Source organism: Triturus cristatus, chromosome 3_2, assembly GCF_964204655.1.
Source record: "Triturus cristatus chromosome 3_2, aTriCri1.1, whole genome shotgun sequence".
Classification (NCBI taxonomy): Eukaryota; Metazoa; Chordata; class Amphibia; order Caudata; family Salamandridae; genus Triturus; species Triturus cristatus.
Window position 1 is genome coordinate 522,049,523 of NC_140584.1, and position 26,524 is coordinate 522,076,046.

General features: G+C 45.0%; 1 protein-coding gene across 7 annotated transcripts in view; it reads right to left on the minus strand.

The window, feature by feature from the left end:
- Nucleotides 1–26,524, minus strand: part of PPFIBP2 (PPFIB scaffold protein 2) — a 1,154,531-nt gene that overhangs the window by 265,735 nt on the left and 862,272 nt on the right. For 4 of the 7 annotated variants that reach the window (XM_085648219.1, XM_085648222.1, XM_085648221.1 and 1 more), the window contains 3 exons: nucleotides 18,519–18,551; nucleotides 16,961–17,022; nucleotides 6,440–6,515 (listed from right to left, as the gene is read on the minus strand). In XM_085648219.1, coding sequence (XP_085504345.1) covers nucleotides 6,440–6,515; nucleotides 16,961–17,022; nucleotides 18,519–18,551 — 171 coding nt within the window. The remainder of the gene's footprint in view (nucleotides 1–6,439; nucleotides 6,516–16,960; nucleotides 17,023–18,518; nucleotides 18,552–26,524) is intronic. The other 3 variants (XM_085648223.1, XM_085648225.1, XM_085648224.1) reach the window with 1 other exon arrangement.

Genomic DNA, 26,524 nt, shown 5'->3' on the forward strand with positions numbered 1-26,524 from the left:
ACCATGGACGGAACCCGGGATCGCCTTCCTTCTCGCGAGGATCCATCAAGGGGTTCGCAACTCTATGAATTCACTAATGCCCTGGGGGTGGTGGACATCTGGAGATGGCTTAATCCACTGCATACACACTTCACATTTCATTCGGGGGTCCACGATAGTCAGTCACGCATAGACTATGTATTTACACATGCCCAGGACATCCACGCCTTCACAAGTGCCACATGTTTAGCACGTGGGATATCTGATCACTCTCCTGTACTTACGTCTTATGGGGTACAACGCGTTAGATGCCTCAACACCATTAAAATACAGCCGTGGGCATTGAAGATTCCCCATATCAGGGAAGCTCTCCGTAAAGACTCTGAATATTACTTCGCCGAAAATGAGGGCTCCGTTGAGTCAGCATCGACACTCTGGGGCACATTTGGCGCAGTGATAAAGGGCAGGGCACTGTCCTTAATGGTGGGACACAGAGTCGAGAGTTCCAAAAGGGTGGTGGAGCTGGAAGCGGACATACTGGTCCTGGAGGGTAGGGCAGCGCGTGGCGCTGACCAGACGATCCAACACAGCCTCAAATTCAAGAGACAGGACTACGGGCAGCTACTCCAAGAGGAAGCTACAATGCGCTCCCTGTCTTCTCGGCATAGGATCTATGAGCAGGGGGAGTGACCTGGAAAACTCCTGGCGTGGCTAGAATGTAAGAAACAGGTTTCTAGATGGGTCCATGTGATTACTGGCTCAGATGGTAAGCTTCTCACAGACCCTCAACGGATAGCTGACACTTTTGCGCTTCATTTCAAGGAGGTCTACAATGGCCCACAATCATCTCAAGCCCCACTGTTGGCTGATCTTTTGGCCACGATTACTGTGGCCACCCTCTTCCCACAGGATAGCGAGGCATTAGATGTCGACATCACAGTACCGGAGATCTAAAAGGCCATTCACTCGGTCCGGTCTGGCAAGGCAATGCGCCCCAATGGGCATCCCATCGAGCTCTGCAAACCCATGGCAACCATATTAGCGTCCCATCTGTTGAACCTTTATTTAGAATGTTTCGAGTCGGGACTTCTTCCAGCCGATATCTGAACTGCTGCCATCGTGGTCATTCACAAGCTGAACAAACCAATCGATGACTGCAAATCGTACCATCCCAACTCCCTCTTGACCATTGAAGCCAAAATTCCTGCCGTATATTACGGACTTGATCCATCCAGATCAGTCGGGCTTCATGCCGGGCAGGAACACCGCCTGCAATCTCCGACGGGTAAACGGGGCCCTCGGTAGACTTCATACTACCAAAGAAGACACAATCCTATTATCTTTGGATGCCACTATGGCGTTCAATACCATAGAATGGGACTTTCTTTTCGCTGGGTTGTCCCGCATAGGGTTCAGACCCAAGATGATACGCTGGATCAAGTTATTGTATACTCAACCCACAGCGCACGTTGTGGTTAATAATCACCGCTCGGCCACTTTCACTCTTCGGCGGGGTACGAGGCAAGGGTGTCCCCTGTCCTCATTACTTTTTACCCTGGTATTGAAGCCCTTGGCAGTCTGGGTCAGAGGGGACCCGGAAATAAGGGGACTTCGATGGTCGGAGGACCGCATCTCGTTATACATTGACGATGTTCTCCTGTACTTGGCCTCCCCAGCACGGTCTCTACAGTGAGTGCTGCATATTTTTCACATTTTTGGGGCCCACTCCGGATATCAGACAAATTGGTCCAAGTCTCAGATGTATGCGCTATCGGGCAATCCCCCACTTAACCTGAGGGGCTATGAAATACCGGTGGCCGCTCACGGTTTTCGATATTTGGGTATTTTTGTCACCCCAGATGTGGATCTCTTTTTTCATCACAACCTGCTCGGGCCTCTCCAGCGCCTCAAGTCTGGCGCCCTTTATTGGCGGTTTCTCCCTTCACTCTCCTGGGTCGGGTGTCCCTATTTAAGATGCTTGCTCTCCCGCGTTTTCTTTATGCGTTGCAAAATACCCCAAATCCTATCCCAGATTCTTACTTCTCCCAAATAGATGGTGTAGTGCATGGTTTATTGTGGGAAGACCGTACCCCGTGCATCGCGATGGCCAAACTTACTATGGGCTGGTAGGACGGGGGCATAGCTCTGCCCGATCTCCGACCCTACTACCAGGCTTCCCAGTTGAGTGCGGTCAATAATTGGGTGCTTGGCTCTCACGACGATCCTAATTTCCGCACAGACCGCTGGCTCATGAGTCCGGGCGGATACAACAGGGCCCTTTACTCCAACCCCCGCAAAATGAAGCTAACCGGCCCTACGGCCTGTACAGTTGAGACATGGCATGGTGTCACGAGAAAACTGGTTTGGCACAATCGCCTGACCAAGGCAATCCCGTTGTGGGAACCCGATATCCTGGGACGGCTCAGTCAATGCCCGGGGATTGACAGATGGGACATGATTGGGATATCCAGGGTTGGGGACATGTGGGTGGGAGAGAAGCTTGCCTCCTTCACTGATCTTCAGGCGAAGTACCAATTAGCACAATCGTTTTGATATTTGCAGATTATTCATGCTATTTCGATTGCCCGGCCAACGTTGCTCCCTCTCTCTGACTCCTCCCCCCTGGAGGATCGGCTGGTATTGGACCCTATGGATCACAAGGCAATCTCACTCACATATAAGAAGCTGGTTATTAATCGCGCGGATCCGATGCATAAATTGAGGGACAGATGGGTGGCGGACTTGGGTGCGGTCGAGGATGATGATTGGCGCGATGCCTTAGCCTCCCCCCAGGAGGTAGCCATTCCCATGAGGTTACGGCTTATCCAGTTGAAAATTCTCCATAGAGTTTACTTCGACGCCAAACTCCTATTTCGACTGGGTAGGCGCCCCGATCTGCTTTGCTTTAGGCACTGTAATCAGATCGGTACCTTTTTCCACATATTATGGGACTGTCCGCGGATTCAGTGTTACTGAGACAGGGTCACCCGGCAACTTGTGAGAACATGTGATAAGCTCGTAGAGATGTCTCCTCGAGCCGAACAGGCATGGGCCTCGATGGGCTTCATGATCGCAAAGTGCAACATCGCACAGAAGTGGGGAGTGGAGGGGGTGCCCCTATTGAGTGACTGGGCGAAAGTCATGGATGGTGCAATGATCGAAGAAAAAACTGTGTTTAAGGGTCAGAGATTCCCCAGGAAGTGGGACCATAAGTGGGGACAATGGAACAAGTATAGGGGGGACATCTGTATCTCTCCTACGATTGAACTGAGGCGTGAAAGACAGACTTTGTTGGATCAGTTGACAACTGAGATGGTGTCCCCGCTACCCCCTGGTCAGCAGCTACATGACTCCTAGACCCATATTAATTGCATTGTTAAGACTCACTGTTTCCCATCAGCAATGTACCCCGAGGAATGTGGGTTATCGGCCAGAGGCCGGGTTTTTCGCAAGCATTTGTACACTTATATGTGGCTTACAACTATCTATTATACCTGAGAAGGATGTTAATGTGGAAATGATTATTGATGTATACCAATGCACTGTTTTTGAAAATAAAAATTGTTTACAAAAAAATAAAATACCTGGCAGTCAGCGGGACCTCCTAGAAGGAAATTTACAAAGGGCGATCACCTCTCTGCGTTCCCAAATAGCCTTTTGGACTTCGCTACCCCGATCAGTGGCTGGGCGTCTTGCCATTGCCAAAATAGTCATGTTGCCGCGTATCCTATACTTTACTAATCTACTGGTGGTAATTTCGACTACTACTATTAAAACATTAAATACTTTGCTGACCAACCTAATATGGCGCACGGGCAGACGTCGAGTCAGTCTAACAAAACTACAGTTACCATCGGGCGCCGGTGTAATGGGCCCCCCAAATTTTAGGGCTTACTGTATGGCAAGCCAAGTGCAATGGCTCTCTTACTGGCTAGTGGGCCGTAATTTACAGGAGATAGCATATAATCCCAGTATGATTGTGCAGGGAATGTTACACACGCTACTTTGACCCAGGGTGTGTGGCCCGACCGCAACCCCAAATACTACTGAAAGTGGCACTGGAGTATTGGAGAATGGCCCTAAAATACGCAGTACAAACTTCACCATATGCCCCTAACATATCGCTCCTGGGACTCCCTGCCCCTACTGGGATATTGACACACCGAAGACTGTCCAGGTGGGAACAGGTTGGAGTGTCCTCTATTCGTGCGCTATTCCGAGATTGTACCCTAATTACTTATGCTGATTTTGTTCACGAGCCAGGGCTCCCAGACACTTTATTTCTCCTACATGCGAGCCTGATGTGATGTAGTAAACAATGCTGCGCTCCAATTAGGACCGAACCGCCAAAGCATGAACTGGTGCACTTGATGTATCTGATGGGCACTGGTAGACACATAACACATTGGCTGTATCGGGGCATAAGGGCACATCTACCTTACCCCTCATTGCCTTTACTGGCTAGAGGATACAAGGACCTAGGGAGGGTTATAACCTCCTTGAACACCTACCCAAGGGGAACCTTCTGCTCTCCCGACTCAAAATCGTACGATTCATGATAACTTAAAGAGCATATCTCACACCACATCGACTGCATACTATGTTCCCCGCAGTAGCAGATAACTGTCCCAGATGTCCTGAACAGGACACCGATCTACTACACATGTTGTGGTCCTGCCCTACCCTGCCCTCTCCACATGTTGGACACAGATCACAGCTACACTGAGGGAAGTGGTTGAAGGGCACACATGGGATACGGTGGAGAGCTGTCTACTGGGCTTGTTTCCACACCGAAGGGAAGCAAGGTGCAGGCGAGGTCTGCTGACTTAGTGCTCATATTTGCAAAATGCCTTATAACAAGGCGCTGGAAGTTGGCACTACCGCCTTTGTCGCCTACCTGGAGGGAGGAAGTGAAACGAGTGGGCTGCTATGCAGGGAGGAACAACGCGGACTGAAGAAAAAGTCCATTGCGATGGCATGGGACCTCGTACTGGAGTCCTTCAAAGAATAAGATACGGAGGTACCCTAACCAAACCTATGCGACCCACATACAAGTGTATTTGGGCGCTGGTGTTGAACCTAGCCACATATTGAGTGATGATGCAGATGCCTACACACACACAGAATCTGAATGGAGGGAGTACTGATTGAATGCTCCAGCCCATCCCCTACAACATACATGCCATGACGCTAGACATTGACGCGCAATACAGACTGAATAGATCAAGCCCCTTTTCCTATCTCTTAACTGTCTGCTGCAGGGGGCGCACCCTTCTGATGGGGAGGTTGGAAAAGGAAGTTGTTGTAATATTTAAGCACGTAACATTGTTCCTCTACTTTTGCTTTACCCGGGGCCGGCTCTAGGGCGGTGCGACCGGTGCCTCCGCACCGGGTGCTGACTTTCGGGGAGCACCGTGTTTGCAAGTTTCTTATTATGTTAAAGCAGCTGCTGCTGCGTTTGTTTCCACAAGCAATTTCAAGGCAATCAAAAAAAGTCAGGATAACTCCTGTGATTAATGTTCTTCCTGAAGAGAGATCGGAGTTTTGTTTAATTGGGGTTTTGACTCACTATAGTAGCACATAGGGTTAGTACGCCTGTTGCAAAAAACAAGTACCGTGCAGATTACAATGTGCATAGAATGTAAATAGGTCAGTGGGTTACTGCTTTTAAAAGAGACATCAATTTGTTACTTGCAATTTAGAAGTATAATTCTAATACAGAGCGGTTAACTTTTATCAAATACCTGCATGCATGATGCAAAGTACAGATATGAGCAAAGATTGTAGTCCTCTGTCTTATGTAACATTTCCTATGCACTGATTTACAAACGTATGATTGTCTCTCTGTAATGTGTGTGTGTGTGATCCAAAGTGCTCTGACACCCTACACTGGTAAGAGTTGTGCAATATATGCATCTGAGAGAGAGTGGTTATGGAGACTTGGGCACTGTTAAAGGGTGGTGGTGGAGGGGGTCATTGGGGGGCGCCAACAAACATTGTCACACAGGGCGCATCCAGCTCTAAAGCTTTACGAATGGGCAGCACCCAATCAGATATTCAATCCCGATATTGTATGATAATTTATTGATAGGAGTCGAATTTACATCATATTAGTTGCAACAGTGTTTCTGGCTATCTTGTATCTGTGTTTAAGATATAGTACGGTGATCTACTGTATAAGTGCCTTCTTTCCAGAAAAACCAATAACATTGTTTTTAAAAAAAATGAGAATCAGTTCCGCATCTAATTTTTAACAAAACTAAATTAATGTATCTTTGTACCTCAATAGAAACAAGGTGTAAGGAAACGATGGAGCAGACATCTTATTTCACTGAAAAAGTATGAAATGCTATAAAATTTCACATCATTTTTTACCATCAATTCCATCAACTTTTTCTGGGAATACAATATTACTCTGTGATCTTTAAGTCAAATATATTTTATGATTCAAATACATTACCATGAGCGGCCATCACAAAGTCCTTAACTCTTCGGTACTGGCTGAGCAACACTGTCAATTCATCTATCCGATTATCCTACAAACAAATTTAGAAGAAGGTCATTTATACATGTGATTACCATACCATAGAAGAGATATTACTTGTTGCTTGCAAAATGTGCTAGGTGTTGAAAAATCTATAATACAGGGAAATAATAGATACAAAGCATATTTGGTTTAATCCATGCTAAATGGACACAACGTTATTTGTTTTAGGTACTGAATAATGTGATCTGCACAACCAATTAGTAATGCATGGAGAGTATAGGACTGGTATACAGTACGCACTTATCCCTAAGAACAAAATGTTTGAAAGATTTACCTTACTACTTACTTACCAAAAATGAAAAGTGTTTTGTCTTCTCAAATTGGATGCAACAGAAAATGTTACCGTTGACAAATATAATGCCTACTATACTTTTAGGAACACTGGTGGGTGTCCAGGAGTCTTGCAAACAAATCTGCAATTTTAAAGACACCCTGATATAACTTAAAATGTAGGTAGAAGTTTAAGCATACACAACGCTACTAATTGGCCAGTGGCACCCAGGACTTGACCTATCTACTGATGGCCGTGGCTGCCAGAAAGCCAAATGTGAACTGGCCAGTTTTTAGTCTGTCATACTTGTAAATCTCCTCTCCTGCATAAAAGCAGTAACTAAGCTTGGAAACATTTTATGCTAGTTCACCAATTTTGTGTAATCTTTTGTTTGTCTTGGGGGAACTGCTTAGCCCATGTGTGCCGTGGCCATGAGAAATTTCTGTTTGCTCAGTCTCTAGCTAGTATCTTGGACAATTACTGCAAATGAAGCTACAGCCTCATGCACAATTTTCACGCAGATGGCCACCGAGATGCATTTTACACATCTCAGTGGGGCAACTATCACAAATTTAGATGTATTGCACAGGGAAAATAATTTGCAATTTCGCCATCCCTAATCATGGCCATATTCATCCACGAGACAACCTTCATGAGATATCCTCAAACATCCGTATCTGCAGACCGTATTATTACCGACTAAATAATGAAGATCTTAATGTCAATTCTTTAGCATGTTTTTGCTCCGTTAATTGGGTATGCATACCATTTCCTTTTCACTAATCCTCGTCGTAATCCTTGCCTTTCTTATGTTTTGTTTAATGGCATTTCAATTGAATATTGTTTTATATGCACCCACAAAACCAACATAGAGTTAGAATTTTCTGTCAATATTATCGTGAATCTCAAGTGTTAAGGAAGCATATGAACTCTATAAGCCTATAAAGCAATTTACCACAGGCATGGAAATTAGACACAATTCTGAACGTTTTAAAAACATGGGATCCTGCAATCCTACAATCCATGTAGAAACGCACGTCTCTAATTTCTTTATAATCAGCAACTTGTGTTGCACCAAGTCGCTGATTATAAAGAAAACATGTCAGAACTCAACTGTAATAAGTTATGGCAGTCGAGTTCTACCATCACAATCAATGCCTGTTGCCAGAGTCAGCAGCCGAGGTGAAAGGCAGGTCAGGTCACAGCAGCAGCGGCTCCTCCGCTAAGGCGAAGGAGCGTAGCCCCGCTGCTCTCAGAGTAGTTCAAAATGGAGAAATAAAAACATAATGACACAACGCTATCATTTTATTTTTCCTTACTGCAGTGGCTCAGTTAGTTTCGTGCGGGGCGGGGCTGGGCTGCGCAGGGGGAAGGTGTGGTGGAACGCCCTAAGTGCACACAACAGTTTGGCCATCCTGAGCCAGCCAAACAGTAACGCGCACTTAGCATATTGTCCCCCCAGCTGTATTGTACAGCCTGGGTGGAGAACATGCACAGCCTCCCACTCCCTGTCTGAGTGCCGAACTAGGGCGCTCAGACTAATTACACGCACTCTTTGTATAATTATAGAAAAGTTACAATCTTTCTGTACATTCTGAACTACTGGAACTTTAAAAAAAAGAAGAAAAAATTGGAATTGTATTGAACTGTTTCTTTTTGCAACAAATAGCTAACATGTTTCTGAGGAGTTTAATTGTGGTGCACTAAATGTTCAATTTTCTTTTTAATGTTTGCAAAAATGCTCACTCTGATATGAAACAGATACGCACCAAGGTTTTAAGTGGTTTGTGGGAAACGTAATGGTGTGACTATGTATTAGATGGGCTAAAGTACCACTGCCATACACGATAAGGATATTGCAAGTCACCTCTGAGTTATATAACCTTATAAAGGAACCCGCATTCGGACTGGTTCCTCTACATAGTTATGGAACTCCTCTGTGACTTGCAATATCCTTATAATATACGGCAGAGGGTACTTTATCTTTAAATAATTAAGATTTGGTCTACATAGAAAAAGTTTAGGAATAAAGGGTAGGTTAGAGTGAGGTGAGCACGTTATATATAATCTTATAAGAAAAACATTTTTATAAGCATGAGCAGAAATAACAACTATTTTTATAGTGTTGCAGACTATGAGTGTTGAAGTTTTTTTTAACATTATTTTGGAGGTGAAAACACAAGACAGAGAAGCAATGCTATAAGTCTAATGTCACCACAGAAAGTACCTTAGGCCTGTACCAGTAATTTTCTTGCAGGCCATAGCGAAGTAACCCTGGGGTCATGAAATATTTGGCAGAAAACCATAATAAGAGTTTATCTGATTAATCTGCAGCAAAGTTATAGGGAGTGCTGCAAAAGAGGGTTGAACAGAGTACAGGATCTTCCTTGGAATAGGCTTACGCCCAATCACTATTTACTAGCCAATCACTACTATGAGAAGGTGTCCTACCCAGAGAAATCAAAACACAAATGAACTTTATAAAGACAAGATTAAGGCGAAATGTGCTGCTGACTGCCTGAGAAAGGAATTAAATCTTGGATCTTTTGTTTCCTTGTACAAAAATTTTAAAAGTGATTCTCTAGACCCAGGGAGATAAGAAAACAAGGTAATGCATTTTTACAGAAGGGTCCTCACTGGAGTGAGTGATAAAGCCTGACTCCCTCTGCTATCTGTGCCCCAATATCCTAAAACCAGTCCCTGGCAGTCTGAGAGCTCTATATGTTACCAGAAAGATGAAGTCATGCAGCCTTAAGGTGTTTGGAAGATGTTTTAACCATCTGGGTTGCTGCGACAAGGTGCTGAGGGTAACCACAAATGCAGGCCCACTCTGGTAAAGATTTCCTTGGTTCGTCATGCACAGAGCTTTTTGCTGCAGAAACCAAAGCTTCAGCAGAATATTCTGAAGAAGGTATTTGGCCTTATGCAGCCATGTCCAGATACACCTCCCAACAGTGCAGCACTGAAGATTGTGAGCTCTGTTAAAGTGGCTAAATTTGAAAAAGGTGAAGGAAAGAGGACAAAAGTGTAAAGTTACCACAGTTATGAGAGGCCTTTGGCAGGTATGTTTCCTTTGGCGATCTTGGAGTAAAATCCCAAAGTTCTGGTGGGAACTGGTGTCTGAAGTTCCCATTCTCTTGGCTTTGCCCTATGTGAGGATTTTAAGTTACAGAAAGAAGATTTGGCTTTGCCCTATGTGAGGATTTTAAGTTACAGAAATAAGACTAAGGGACTTGTTTGTGGTATGTTTCACAATATCTTCCCTTCCCCCACCTCACTCAGAGGCACGGGAACTGTCAGGTTTCTGACAGCAAAACCTCTGCTGTGTTCACCACTGAAAACCCTTGAGTTGGCACCAAAGATGGGGCCACAGCCACATATTTTTCCAGCAAGTTATTGTCATGCAAAACAAAGTGATCTCAGGCGGGAAAACTGAAAATGTTCTGACACACAAGAAGAAAGATCACTGCACGGTACGGAAATATGTATTTTGTTCTGCTGCGAGAAACCCTTACACTGTGTTTTTTCCTGTAGAAAACGAAGAATGCCAAGCAGGCTGGAACAACAGACTCCCACACAACTTTCAGTCTTGTCAACAGTTGATCGATGCACCAGCAGATGCACCTTTAGCACAATGACCCATGTCAGCCAGGCATGAATCTTAAAAATGCTTGTTTATAAGTGTGACATTTTTAAGTCACAGGCTCTGGTGCATACAAACACATATAGGTATAAATGTTTTCAGATGGGATCAGCCAATCAGATAATGCAGACTTTGTTTATCCTCCTAAACAGCACAGCTCCTTCGTTTACGGAAGGAAAAAAATGTTTTCCTGTCCAAATGGATTTATTGTTTCAAAAATATATTACTTGGAAGACAGCATGGGTAAGCTGTACCTCTAAAATCTTACACTTCAAAAGAACGCCCACTACTTGGGTGGACTAGGACGATGTGAACCTCAATTTCATGAGGCAATGAAGGTACAAATCAGCAGATCAAAAACACAGTCTAACGATAAAGGACTGACTCAATAAGTGGGTTCTAGAGCAGAATAAGAAGTTAATTAAGTTTTATTACAAAAAGTTTAAAGGTACAATACAGAGATAGCGGCAAATCTCACTTAAATGTATAAAGTCACTGCCATCAAAGCTCTCAGTGACACTGCAATACAAAAACAGACAAAGTCCTAAATATGCAACAAAATCAGTATAAAATCTGACAACATGCCTAGCAACATACGAAAGGTCTCCAAAAGATCTGGCTCACCACCTAAAATCAAGGGTTTATATAGGAAGCTTCCTCATAGAAGAGCATTGAAAGTGCAGAATCATTGTGGTGTGAGCAAAGGAATGCATTTTCAACAAATCAGAATAAGGATTTTAAATTGTCATACAATCCTACCAACTAAGCATTAACCCACTACATGAAGATTGATTCAGCCCCCTCTGCCCTAATGTCATCCGGAAGTGTCAGAACAAATTAGTTACAAAAACAACAGCAAACCACCATTATGAATGTACTACTGACTGCAAGCAGAAGATCCTTACAAAAATTAGTAAGCCCATGCTAGAGAGTCTTCTTCAAGAATGGGGACATTCAGAAATAGAGAAACTTGACATGCTTGACTATGTGCAGCAGAAATAAACAGTGAATGTGGCATCCATTTTGGACAGGATGGTGTTGAGAAGTTGTCGAGGGCTAATTTGCATAACCCATGAAAGCACACCTTAACTGGTCATACAAAATCACATTTATGGCAACAGTATCATGTCGGTGTACATGTGTGAATTCGAGTGTTAATTTACTATTCTGCATATTGTTAATAATATACATTCTTGACTGATATGATTTTGACTTGTATATCAAATATTTTGGACATCTTTCAAAATGTCTGGAAAGGTATGTTAACAGTACTAAATGGAAATCAAAACCAAATAAATTAGTTGTCTCAGTAGGAAAGCTGTTTGGAAAAAACAGAAGGTCGCTGAATTTAAAGTTTTACTCTGGTTAACCCACATATGCCGAACACTACGTTAGTAGTTGTACAGTAAAAAATGTCTACATATTTTACAGAACTTACAGAACAATGCTGTAATTCTGTTCTTAGCAAACTGCCAAAAAGAATCAGTGAGATAGTGAAATCGGAAAGAAAAGGGTCTGAAGGGAGGTTAATTAGCCAGACAAAAAAGGATCACCTTAGAAGAAAGTTAACATGGGCAACTGGACCAGATTCAAATGTTGATAAGTTCTTTAAGCATAGCTTGAGTCACAGGCATTTCCTCTTGGGACCTAGGGTTTTGAAATGAGAGCATGATCCATTCAGAGTGGGTCCAACCAGGTCTCATTTTGTTATTAGAGTTGTGTTGCATTCTGGTTAATCTGAAGACAGGCAAGTTATTTCAGAAACCTTTCATAAAGTGTGCTGTGTATTTATTAGGATATATGTTGCTACTATTTGAATGTTAAATCAGAGGGGCTCACATGGATGGTTTACTGCTAGGTTGTCTCAGTTGGAAGAAGGCCTCTTTAGACATGGCATTGACAAGGTAGCACATGAACAGATAACTGTACTGTTATGTCCCAAGTTTCCTGTCCAGTTTGGAGTAGGGGGCTGATTGTGTAAAAAGGAAACTTGTTTTGGGTAATTCCATGAATTGATTTGTGGGAAGGGCGTTACTGTTTGGAACAGTTTTATGAGGTATGGCATTTTCAGTTTTATCCATGTTACTGTTAACGAAAATGTTCTGCTCTTCTTAGTCATAAAAAAGCACATTAGATGTTTTGCTGTGTGGCCCACATCAGTTCTGGTGGCAAGTATTCTACTCAATCTCCGAGAAGATCTAAGGGTGTCAAACCACGGTAACCAAAGGAACAATCACACTAGGTTCTTTGGGCAACAACATGAGATAGATTACAGGCAATAAATCTAGACAGAAATCTTATACATTTTCCTCCTTCACTCTAACATTAATGGGTCACATAAGGACTGCAGCAGGTTGTTAAAAGCTTCTGTGCAGTCTTTATACAGAGATACAGCGACAACTTTGTGGACACTATGTTAACAACCTTATTCAAGAGCTTTAACTTTGTCTTTGATAATGGAGTGGAAACAAATACCAGGCCAGAGTTAGCACTGTTTGGTTTCACGATGGGGTGTAGAGGGACTCTTAGTCCAAGCAATCCAGACTAAGCTTCACAGGCAAAGTTGGTCTAGATGCTACAGTACTAAGGCTATGCAGGGAAGGTGTATTTGTAAGAAAGTGGGTTTCTGTTGCAGTAACCCCCCCCCTTTTTTTGCCTAATAGCTGATGCACTTTTCCTTTTTGTGCACTGGGCTCCTGCCAATCAGGTGCCCAGGGCCTGTGCTCCTTCCCTAAAAACTGCCTAACAGCCAAAACCCAAATTGGCAAACCCTGGCCACATGTCAGCCCCTGGTAAATGGTACCCTAGGTACCCAGGGCCTTGTGACCAGGGAAGGCCTCTAAGGGCTGCAGCACTCATTGTGCCACCCTTAGAGGCCCTGTACCCTAACACACACACACACTGCTCTTGCAGGCTGAGTGTCTGGATACAAGACAAAACAAAGAGTCGACATGGCACACATCCCTGTGTGCCATGCCCACAACCTACACTGCCCTGGCATTTATCAGCCGCCCCTCTAGCTGGGTGCCCTATGCCAGTGCTGTGGACACAGAGGCAGGAGCCCTGTGCCCCTACAGTAGCAAGGTCCATTCCTGGGTCCTGTAAGTGCAGTGCTGCCAGCTAAGAGAATATGGGGCTGGGAGCTTGTCAAACACGAACTCCACAGCACCATAATGGCAGCACTGAAGACTGAGAAGTTTGGTATCAAACTGCTCAGCAATTTAAATCCACACTGATGCCAGTGTGTGATTTAATGTACAAAGCACCACAGAGGGCATCTTAGAGAGGTCCCCTGAATCCTAAACCTACAATCCACGTCTGTGCTGAGGCTGCCTAGGCTGCCACACAGCAGACATGTTGCTGGACCCCTGGGTAGGAGAGCCCCTGCTCTCCTGGGCCTGCAACAATGCACATCCTGGGCAAGGTGCTAAATCTCCTCCCCCAGGATGGGCAGGGGGAAGCTTCAAAGGCATTCCGCCTCTGTGAGCTTCCCCAAGCCACTGCAACCCCCCACTCTGGTGGGAAGCTTGGCCGGAAACCCCAAATAAGGACAGGGGATGTGCCAGCCTGCCAACCCCACCCCTCAGGTGGGGGAGGCGAGGTGAAGCACATCTCCGGGCTCTCGCCATCTTGAAGATGGGAAGCCCTGCCCAATCAGGACTAGGCTCCTGCCCCCCTCCCACAGGAGAGAGGCAGGATAGGGGGTGTACCCACCCCAGGACAGGGACGCATTGGCCCCTGCCCTGCACCTACCTGTAACGCCCCTAAATCTAGTATTTAGGGGCACCCTGAACCTTCCGATCCCAGATTCCAAACTACAAAGAAGAGCAAGAAGAACAAAGACCTGCCCTGCAGCTGCTAAAAAGAGGAAGACACCAACTGCTTTGGCCCCAGCCCTACCGGCCTGTCGACCCTCGAACCTGCTCCAGCGCGGCATCTCTTGTGGCCAGCAACCTCAGAAACCCTGGAGGACCTGGCTGCCTTGGAACTCTGATTCCCTGGGACTCCCATGAGTAGAGGCTCTACTCAGAACCTACCTTTCACCCCTGGCAGCAGCCCGGAACCACGATCCCAGTCCACTCTGCACCAGCCAAGCCTGACCGGTGCCGGAGTGAACTAAACCCACGAGGACGACCCCACGGCGACTGTGACCCCGAGTCCGACACCCAAGGACCCCCCTCGACAATATTGAAGAAGCCTGCAGCCTCAGAACAGTGTGCCGCCCAAACCGCGATCAACAGAGGGTAAGATTTTCCGACACAAAAAGGCACCCCTGCACCCGGTGCCCCACGGCCCTCTGTGTCTAATCCTGGGGTACCTACCTATCCTCCAACTACCCAACTTACCTCTCGAAGTGGTGGTGGCACATGAAGAGTCCTCGTCCCCGAGCTTGCAGTCTTTTTCATAACCGGAGATTTCCCATTGACTTCCATTGAGCGCCCGAAGGCTCAAAAGCACTCTGCACCCAGCCGCCCGAGTGGCCCTGGCAGTGAAAACTCTATTCCTTCCTACTCCCCACTTGCCCTGAGTAAGTGACCAGGAGCCCAGCTCCCACAGCTGCGTGGCTTGCCAGACAGCAGCCGCCAAACAAGGCCCCCCTATCTCTCATAGGATAACATTGGGCCCAACTCACTCTGCACCCGGCCGCCCTAGAGTCGCTGAGGGTGAAACAGCTGTACCTACCTGACCCTGGGGGACCCCTGAGTCTGTGCCCAGAACCTCAACTCTGCCAGTCGAGTACTTACCCTTAAACCGCAAACTCTATTTTCCTCATAGGGTAACATTGACTGGCTTTTTCCTGAAATTTCTTCAAAGTGTGGACTTTTCAAATCTTCAAATATTCACCAAAAATCAGCCGAGTGACAAAAACGAATTTTCTCACCTGCTCTTAGGTGAGCTCCCAGTGCTGGATCTTGGTGCCCAGCACTGACTCTGAAAAGTACCCACAACTATACTTACCTTTAACTCATTTTTCTTCCATAGGAAACCATTGACTGTTTTTCTGTGAAATTTCTTCTAAGTGTTGATTTCTGCAATTTCTAAATATTCTTCAAAAATCGTATAACATCTGAAAACGTAATTACTTACCTGTTTTGGATAAAGGTCGCAGTACTGAGTCTAGGCACCCAGTACTGGATTACAAAAGTAACGATAACCTACTGTACCTATAACCTGAATTTTCTTCCATAGGGAATCATTGATTGTTTTGCTCTGAAATATTTTCTAAGTGTTAACTTTTAAAATAGCTAAATATTAGTTAAAAATCATTACAGTACCGAAGTCGACTTTCATCAACTGATTCTGAGAACTGACCCAGGACTGAATCTAGGATCCAGTCTTGGAATTACAAAAGTAATCTAAAAAGTAACCTGTTGCATAAAACTTGAATTTATCATTGAGCTCAATGTATTGTGTTTAGAAATAGAGTTGCCTACTGCAACTACTTGTAACTGTTTACTAAAATGTCTATTGCATATACAAAAGTATTTTTTTATGAAACATCTCCTGTTGAGAAAGTATATTTTAATTCCAAGTGTTGGTTCTAAAATAAAACAAGCATATATTTTTTTTATATACAAACCATTGGCCTAGAGTTCAGTTATTGAGTGTGTGGAACTATTTTCTGACTGAGTGTGTACAACAGGTGCTTTACACTGTCCTCCGATACTGCCTTACTGCTCGACCAGGCTACCACTTTGGAGAGTAAGGTTATATCTAACTTTAACCCCTGTTAAACCCTTGGGGTCTGTGGACTCTGTACACCCTGTACCTATTAGGGAACAGTATATACAGAGCCACTTTCTCACAGTATTTAAGATAGATAGTAAAAGAAAAGAGCATATGCCGAAACAGTGTGAGCATACATAGATCAGGTTGGATAATGCAATCGTGGATCCGGAGATATCAGATGCTGCCTAGACACACTCTGCTGTTTCGTAATACTATTATCATAGTCGCCAAAAGAGACGTGATCAGGTTATGGGGGAGCGAGGAAATACCCCAGGTGTCACAGTGGGTTAAAAATATGGATTGGTGTACGCTGATCAAAGAGGTAGTTTACAAGGTAAGGGGATGCCCTAAGAAATTTGAAAAGGATTTGGGGTCCATGGTGTGCTGCTCATGCGTAGGACTAAACATAATGTTCCTTCGCCCTTTGCCAGGGGCAATCAGCTAGACTGGTCTGGTAGTCATCTGAAACATATAAGCCGCAACAATGACTGCTGGAGGGTCAGCTGTTAATAACAAAGAGGGTCCACCCCACCGGGGGATGTCGCCAATTTCTGCATTTACTGTGACCTTTTGTCCCTCTGTACAAAGACCCCCTTCAGGGTTCCAGTTGTTGGTCTGTCATGTATTGTATCTGTGCAATGTATATGCCAGCATGCTTGTTTGCGAAGATCAATAAAATGGTGTTAAAAAAAACATAAAAAAGATAATGCAATCAACAGATCTAAGAGTGAGTGCTATTGGAGTAGGTAGTAAACTATATTCACAGATGAGCGGCAGTGGAGCACCTTACCTTTTCGTCATTTGCAGCTAATAAGGATTCCATTCCTATTTTTAATCGTTGAACTTCTTGATCTAAAACAGTTGAAAAATACTGAAAGGTTAACTGAAACTGAATAACAAACATTAACATTTTCAACTTTATAAACTAAAATTAGAATTACACTACAGAATACCAGGTTTTGAAATAATTAAGTCGAAATGGGCTATTTAGAAGATTTTTTTTGTTATCAGGTCACTCTCATTAAGTAAATGCTCTTCCATAGAATGTCTGAATAAAAATGCTGCAGTCATACTAGTTAGTAAAATATAAATTCATACATATTAATTGTAGTGAGAAGTCTGCAGTACCCACTCCCAGCGTTAAAATGCACTTCCAGAGGATACAAATGAAAACGTTGTAATTTTCCTGTTACCAAGTAGGCGAGGAAAAGTATAAGCATTAAAAACCGCTATAATATTATCAATGAAAACGATGGCGATATGTGCGGTTGATAATGATTGTCATTTCAAATTATATAGTTATTCAAAATTCAAAGGGGTGCTAAAGCTTGCTATACACATCCTCATAGACAGTAAATGAAATTTTAAAGGTTAAAGCTGAGGTAATATTTTCAAACAACAAACTTACCCTGGAATGGATACATGTATCAATTAAATCCTGGTGCAAAAATGTTAAACCAAACAAGCCATTTTCTAACTGTGAGGCAAGCAAAATGGCCCAAATAAGTATACATCACTCATGAATTCTTGTAGAATCCAATGATTGGAGTGATTTTGGAAGAGATAAGGTCATTCAAAATCATAAATGTAGTAGGGCAAAGACAGACTGCAAGCAATGTTCTACACAATGGGGTCCAAAAAAGGTATATGAAACGAACAAAGAGTAGTCTGTCTCAAGAAGAAATTAAGCTACAGTAGCAAGCTGAAAAAAATAAAGAACAAATATTTCTGGAGAATCCTTTTTAGGGATCAACCTGATGCGTTGAGCTAGATATGACCACCTACAACATTGAGATAGGCTATGTACTGCAAGTTTTTCAAACCACTGTAACGTTAAATACATACACACAGTCACACATAGAAAATTAAACACTACATTGTCACACAAGAGAGACATTGTTCAAGTGATGATTCTATAATTTGATGCACATAAATGACTACACATATAGCATAGTTACAAAAGCACACCAATTAAGACATATAAATGTATGTGATGATCAGCATGTCTTGTGTACCCCAATAGCCCATAGTCCCTGGAAGTCAAAATGAGCAGACGGTTATGCAAAAGCAATCAGACAGGTTTCAATGTTCTGCCAGAGCAATAAAACACAAACTTTTGAAAGGCTATTAAAATAACATTTTGGTATTTTTGTGAAGTTAGATGCCACATTTAAATATGAAATCATGCTAGTAATTTGCATTTTCTGTAAAGTAAGCAATGACGTACCACAAGTACAGTGTTAAGAAGCAGTCAAATGGGCAACTTGTTATTGCTGTGGAAAAGCTGATTAGCAAAATTTGTGTGTGAGCAGACACAAGAATAATGCCAACAGAATCATAGGGCTTACGTTTTTCTTTTAGCCTTCTCTTATACACTTCCTCTATGCCGTGGGTAAATGAATAAAATAAAGTATGCAGGAAAAACACATATTAGATAATCTTTCAATCAAAATAGGCATGTAATTATAGACATTTGCTGTACGTATTAGACTTTTATGCAAATGCAGTCACATCAAAACTTTCAGAAAAATATAAAACTATGCAGGAATTGGGGGGACTTAATCGAGACTCTGAAAATATGGGCGATATTTGTGCACCAGGTGGGTAATCAGTTATATATTTTAGCTGTTGAAGTAACTTTGCTTTGTGTTTGGTGTTAGAAGCATTTTAGCTCTCTATCATTTCAGCCTGAAACACTGGCTGAGTTTCTGAATAAATGATTAAATAAACTGCAAGCATTCTATGGCAATACCTAAGCTTGCAATGTCCTACTAGTTTTGTAAAAATATTCTCTATGAAGTGTACCATGAAAATTAAAAAGGTCGTACCAATAGTGTTTTACTTTTCTTTCCTTACACCTGGAACACAGTTTAGTGTGGCATCTCCTGAGAAACTCTGCATGCTTTTAAAAAGGTTATGGGAATTTCAGGAAAAAAACTGACATAGCAGGACATAGGCAAAACAATTATCTAAGGCAAGTTTCCTCCGCTTTACACTTAATGAATTTCAGGAAACAGCACGATTTTCTGTCTGTAGACCTTCTAATAACACATCTACTAATAGTACGGATCAAAGAAGAATTCTAACTCCTAGGCCCATCTTGCATTTGACAACAGCTTCTCACTTCAAACTTAAAATGTTTAAAAACACACGTAGGCAAGTGAGACAGAACGCCTATTTCTGTAAATCGACACCTGTCTGTGACAGACTCTGAGTCTTTCAAGTATACCACCATATTCGCCCTCTTAATCCAAAAAGCCGAGAATGTATATTCTACTACTGCTGAGGGAGTTTTGATCAGTATCCTAATGTCATCATTTTAAACTTTACTGTGTAAAGAGATCCTAGTTCAATTTAATTGGAATATAAACACTACATTAAAAATTGAAGAAACTTATAACAGTTGGGGTATATTACTAGCTCAATATTTAAAAAGAAAAACTGGCAGTAGCATTTTATACATTTATATTTATGGAGTCAAATGTGAGTAACAAGGCAATTTCAGTGCATGAGGTGCTTAGACCTTTGCAAGGACCATCTACTGATTAGGAAGGAAATGGCATATTACTTTGGAGAGAAAAAGGTCAAAAGCAGATTGTAAGAAGAACACAAAACATGAGAGCCTTTGGAAAACAATGTGAAATTAGGACTTGATTAAAAATGTCAATAAACCTAAACTTCAGAGAAGCTATCTAAAATACTGGGTTTCTTTTCGATATCACTGTACTTATAACGGCCAGCTGAGTGTAACGGAGAGTGAGATCTGTGTAGTCCAGTCCTCCCTGAAGAAAATTCCTAATCAGAGAACCAAAAAACCTAATGTTGATAAATCAATGGTCTGTATTATTTATGGAATTCTGTGATAAGGAAGAAAAGACAAAAATAATAAAGAAAAGACTGCACAAAATTAAATAATTATTCATTTCAGATGTCAATCATGGAAAAAACAACAGACCTTTGGCTATGCCAATGCCGGTTTTGGTTTTTTGATTGTCTAAACTTTAATGTTGTGTGATCTGCTGGGCCCTCACCAATATGAAAAAGCAAAGACTTACAGCAAAAATATTTTGGGTCTCAAAAACCACACAGTCATAATCATCCCTGGCACTAAAAGAATCTATTTTGTGTGTAAATCTGCTCTTGTGAAAAAGCAGAATGCCATCACTAACAGTGAAGTTAGTGGATGGCTTAAGTGGGCTGAATGATTGCACCATGCTGTAGTGAGAAGAAGAATGAATATGCTACTTACCAGTATGCATCTGTTCTTGGCATGTAGGGCTGCTGACATTCATATCTGTGCATAGATCGTCGCCTAGTGTTGGGTCCGGATGTTTGCACGTTGTTGTCCTGGAAGAGTCTTCGAAGTATCCTGAGATAGGTGACTCCTCCCCTGGACCACAGTGCGCATGGGCATCCTCTCCATCCTCAGATTGTTTTTCGCCATTGTGGCAGTGATGGAGTAGATACAGAAAGTGATGACCATGCTTACAGTAATTCTGAGAGCTGCAGCTGCTACAGGCGCCGGGGAGGAGGGTGGGCGATATGAATGTCAGCAGCCCTACATGCCAAGAACAGATGCATACTGGTAAGTAGCATATTCAGTTCGAGGCATGTGGGCTGCTGAATTCATATCTGTGCATAGAATATATAGCAGTACCCTCTATTAGCGGCGGCTACCAGTGCCAGCTGCAGCGGTCTGAAAAAGAGTTTTGAGAACAGCCTGTCCTACAGCTGCCTGCTGTTTTGATTGCACATCTACACAATAGTGTTTGGTAAATGAATGTGTAGTGGACCAGGTGGCTGCTCTACATATATCATGCAAAGGAATGTTTCCCAGGAAAGCCATGGAGGCCCCTAACTTACGTGTTGAGTGGGCTCGTGGGGGAATCGTTAATGTGCGTTTAGCTTTTTGATAGCAAATTTGAATACATTTAACGATCCATCTGGCTATACCTGCTTTGGAGATGGCGTTACCTTTGTGGTGTGGGGCAAAGGCAACGAAAAGTTGTTTTGTTTTCCTAAAGACTTTAGTCCTGTCTATATAGTACATGAGGGCTCTCTTTACATCTAGTGTATGGAGTGCTCTTTCCGCGACAGTTTGTGGGTTTTGAAAGAAAACAGGCAGTTCGATAGTTTGATTCATGTGGAACTGCGATATCACCTTGGGCATGAATTTGGGGTTGGTACGTAGTACGACCCTGTTGGCGTGAACCTGTATGAATGGCTCTTGAACGGTTAGTGCCTGGAGTTCACTAACTCTCCTCAAAGAAGTGATCGCTACTAGGAAAGCTACTTTCCAGGTGAGTAATTGAATCTCGCATGAGTGTAGAGGTTCGAAGGGTGGACCCATCAGGCGTGTGAGGACAAAGTTGAGGTTCCACATTGGAGCTGGTGGGTGGCTTGGAGGAATTACACGTTTGAGTCCTTCCAAGAATGCTTTGATGGCAGGCACTCTGAATAAAGAGAGGTGCTGCCTGTTCTGGAGATAGGCTGATATTGCGGTCAAATGGACACGTATTGAGGTGTATGCCAGATTGCATCGGTATAGGTGTAAGAGGTAACAAATTATGTTTTGGATGGATGCGCCTAGCGGGTTAATGTCATTGTTATTGCAATAAATGACGAACCTTTTCCATTTGGCTGCATAGCAAGCTCTGGTAGTGGGTCTTCTAGCTTCCTTAATGATGTCCATACAGTCAGGTGGCAGGTTTAGGTAGCCAAACTCTAGGACTTCAGGAGCCAGATTGCCAGGTTCAGCTGTTGCGGATCTGGGTGCTGAATCTCTCCATGGTTCTGCGTCAAATGTGCGGGTTTGATCCGCAGCCTTTGATGCGGCACCACGGAAAGTTCGAGAAAGGTGGTGTACCATGGTTGGCGTGCCCATGTTGGAGCAACCAGGACGAGTGTTAGTGAGTGTTGTCTGAGTTTGCGTGCCACCAGCGGTATCAATGGTGCAGGGGGAAAAGCGTACGCAAATCTGCCGGACCAGTTCATCCATATCGCATTGCCCTGCGACTGCGGATGTGGGAACCTGGCGGCAAAGCTTTGGCATTTTGCGTTTTCGCTTGTGGCGAATAGGTCTATCTCCGGATGACCCCACTGCTGGAAGTACGGTTGGAGTACTGACGGGTGTAACTCCCACTCGTGCATTTGGTGGCTGTGTCTGCTGAGCAGATCCGCCATCTGGTTGTCCTTGCCGGGGAGGTGTTCCGCCATGAGGAACATGTTCCTCTGAATGGCCCACTTCCACGTGCTCTGAGCCAGATGAGACAACTGTGGAGAGTGTGTTCCTCCCTGCTTCTGTATGTAGTACATGGCAGTCATGTTGTCCGTCCGGATCAACACGACTTTGCTGCACAAATGTACTTTGAATGCTTTCATTGCCAGGAAGATTGCCATCAGTTCTAGAAGGTTGATGTGCATCTTCTTTTGTTGTATTGTCCATAGTCCCTGCACTGTGTAGTTGAGTACATGAGCTCCCCATCCCTGGAGAGACGCGTCCGCTGTCAGTATTATTTGTGGAACAGGCTCTTGGAAGAGTCGGCCCTTGCAAAGGTTTTGTGGATTCCACCAATGCAGAGAGTTGTATGCCCGACCGCTCACCAACACTAGGTCTTTTAGTTGCCCGTGAGCCTGATTCCATTGACGTGCTAAGCACTCCTGAAGCGGGCGCATATGTAGTCTCGCGTGTGGGACTATGAAAATGCAGGAGGCCATCATGCCTATCAACTGCATGAACACTCGTGCAGGAAGGGGGTGTTGGGGTTTGAACTTGGAAATCAGCAGTTGCATGCTGTTGATCCTCACTAAATTTGGCTGAGCTGTGGCTGCCAGAGTGTCTATGGTCGCACCTAGGTACTGTTGTACGTGTGCGGGTTGGAGATGTGATTTCGGATAATTTAGTGAGAACCCCAGACTGTAAAGAAGGTGAATGGTGCGGGACATGTGGCTGGCACATTGCTGGGCTGACTTTGCCTGAACAAGCCAGTTGTCCAGGTAAGGGTAGACGTGAATGTGTTGCCTCCGTAGATGTGCAGCCACAGTAGCTAGGCACTTTGTGAAAACTCTGGGTGCTGTTGTCACGCCGAAGGGAAGAACCTTGAATTGGTAGTGCTGCCCTTGAATAGTGAACCTGAGATATTTTCTGTGTGAGGGGTGAATGGGTATGTGGAAATACGCATCTTTGAGGTCTAGCGTGGCCAGGAAGTCTCCCTGTTTGAGCAGCGGGAGGACTTGTTGTAGGGTGAGCATGTGGAAATGCTCTGAGAGAATGTAGCGGTTGAGGGGTCTCAGGTCTAGTATAGGTCTGAGTGACCCATCCTTTTTTCGTATTAAGAAGTACAGGGAGTACACCCCCGTACCTTGCTCGTGGACGGGTACGACCTCTATTGCGCCTTTTTCCAGCATACTTAGCACTTCCTGCTGTAATAGCGCTAAGTGCTCTGAGGACATAGGACGGTGTTTTGGCGGTATTGTGGGTGGAGTGGAGGTTAATTCTAGGCAGTAACCGTGTTTGATAATATCTTTGACCCACCTGTCCGTGGTGATGTTGTTCCACGTGGACAGGAACCTTTGTAGCCTTCCCCCGACAGGTGTTATGTGGTCGGGAGGAAGGGAGAGGGCGTCACTGTTTGTTCTTGGGGGAGGACCTGGTATTGCCGTATCCGCGTCCTCTGCCCTTTGTGCTGGAGCCACGATAACCACCCCGGGTGTTTTTATCGTAGGTACTTTGTGTGTTGCCCTTGTTGTAGGTTTGCTGTGACCCCTGTCCTCTACCTGCTCCTCTATTTCCGGGGCGACGAAAGGAGCCCCTCCGAAAGGTCTGCGTTTGGAGAGCCCCCATAGACTTTGCAGTGTCTGTGTCCTTTTTTATTTTTTCTAGTGTGGTGTCAACTTCTGGTCTGAATAAGTAGTCGGGGTTGACCGGCTGATTGAGGATGTTATTTTGAACCTCAGGTTTGAATCCGGAGATTCGTAACCAGGCGTGTCGTCGTAGCATGACGCTGGTGTTTATTGCTCTGGCAGCTGTATCTGCGGCATCCAGTGCACACTTAATGGATGCGTTCGTGAGGAGTTGTCCCTCCCTGATGAGGATCTCTGCTCCCTCTTTGTATTGGTCAGGGAGATGTTGGAGTAGGGTTTCGAATGTGTCATAGTGTGCACGATCGTAGCGAGCTAGGAGCGCCTGGGTATTGGCAATACGCCATATGTTAGCTGCCTGGGCTGCAACCCGTTTGCCGGAGGTCTCTAGCACCTTGGACTCTTTGTCCGGGGGAGGAGCATCCCCAGTTGTCTGCGAGTGCGCCCGTTTGCGAGCATTAGCGACTACCATGGAATCCAGAGGCAACTGGCCTCTAATGTACGTAGGGTCTCCAGGCGCCGACCTATATTTCTTGTCGATCCTGGGGTTTATTACTCTTGCCCTGGTGGGTTCTTTGAAAATGTCCTTTGCTGGTTTGAGGACACCTTTCAACATGGGTAGAGTTTTGATATTCCTTTCTGAGGATGCGAAAGTATCCATTAGAAAATCTTCCTCGATTGTGTCAGAGTGGAGTTGCACACCATGATTGGCCGCAGCACGTTCAATGAGGGCGTTGAATGCGGCAGTGTCCTCTGTGGGAGATGTTTTCACGCCATATAGCTGCGTGTCCTGTGTATCCATAGGTGCACCCGGGTCTACAGGGTCATCCCAAGCCTGGTCAGGGTCCTGTTGGCCTTCAGAGTCCAACTCTTTGGGGTAGGGGACGTCGTCACCCATGTAGTCCTCCAAAACGTCGGTTTCGGAGGGTGTCGGAGAGAAGGGCTGTGGATCTAGGTAGGAGGTATGGAGACGTTCGTAAAGAACTGGTTCCGAATCTGCTGGCAGCTTTTTCTTTAGCGGGATCCGGTAGGAGTCCAAAGCTCGCTCGGAAGATATTCTCCGCTTGTGGAGCATAATTCTGCCGGTGTCGGCATCGATGATGTGGGACGGTGACGTCTCCGTAGGAGAGCGGTCGGCAGGTGTGATCCTAGTTTGGGTGACACGTGTTCTGATTTCAAACATTTTGGGCGCCGTGGATGGCGGCAGGCCAAAAGTGATGTCGGGTGTTGCAGGAGAAGCTTTTTGAGCTTTTTTCGGCTCGGAGCCCGACGTGTCCTGGAGGGCTGCCTTTTCTTTGATGCGTTGCAAGGACGCTGCAACTTGTCGCACCTGGAACGCCGACGGTTCTTTGGCGCCGAGCGGTTCTGTAGAGGCAGGCGTGGACTTCTTCGGGGCCACGGGGTCATCGAGTCGAGGAGAGGTAGTAGCCGTCGACGGCGTCGATGATTGGGCCTTAGGTGCTGCTTTCGAAGTGGTGTGCGACGCAGCGGCCATTTTGACCTTCGTGGCCGGAGCCGATTGTTTCGGTGCCGGGCGCCGAGGCGGTTTGGTGGTACCGATGGCCTTTTTCCGTGTGTCGGCGCCGACGTCGGCTGCTGCAAGTTCGGCACCGAAGTCCCGTTTGGTGCGGTCGGTGCCGACGGGTTTGGCTGGCGTCGAAGGTGTAGTGGGCTTCGATCCGACCAGTGTCACTTTCAGTTTCGGTTTCTGTGGAACCGATACGACTTTTGGTTTCGGTTTCGAGGAAGGGAAACCAGTCGTTTTGGGTACTAATGGCTGTCGCTGAATGTACGAGGCCGGGCACGAGGGCGGGGCCGAAGAACTGCGGGATAGGTCTTGGGTAAGGCCCGAAGGCGATCCCTCGACCGGAGCCATAGACTGACGCACTGGGATATCCTCCGTCTGTACGGGTAGGCCTTGCTCGTCACCGGAGCTACTTTCTTCGGCCCCTAAGGCCTCATCGTAGTCTCCCACCTCGGTGTCGGCTTCATCCCTGTGAAAGAGTTGTTCTTCGATGTCTTCCGATCCGGAATCGTGTTCGGAAGCGGGGCTGGAGGGTAGGTTCTCCACGCCTTCCACATCTTCGTCCTCGTCGCTGAAGATGTTGGTCGGGGCCGGTGCCGCTTGCTGCGCTTCAAGTCTCGCTGCTCGTCGATTCCGGAGAGTCTTTTTGGATCGGAATCGGGCACAGGCCATACATGTGGATTCGTCGTGATCCGGTGAAAGGCATTTGTTGCACACCGGGTGGACGTCGACATGGGGATATTTCGCATTGCAAACAGGACACCGCTTGAATGGTGTCCTCGATTCCATCGTCGATGTGGGGTCGATGGTCGGATATGATGCGAAAAAGTTGTTTTTGAAGTCAGTAAACTAACAAGTAACTGTCGATACCGATCGGGAACAGTACCGACGCGAACTAAAGGCCTTTTGGCCTGAAAAAAGTTTTCCCTAACTTGAGTCAAGATAAGCACATCCGAACCCAATGGCGGA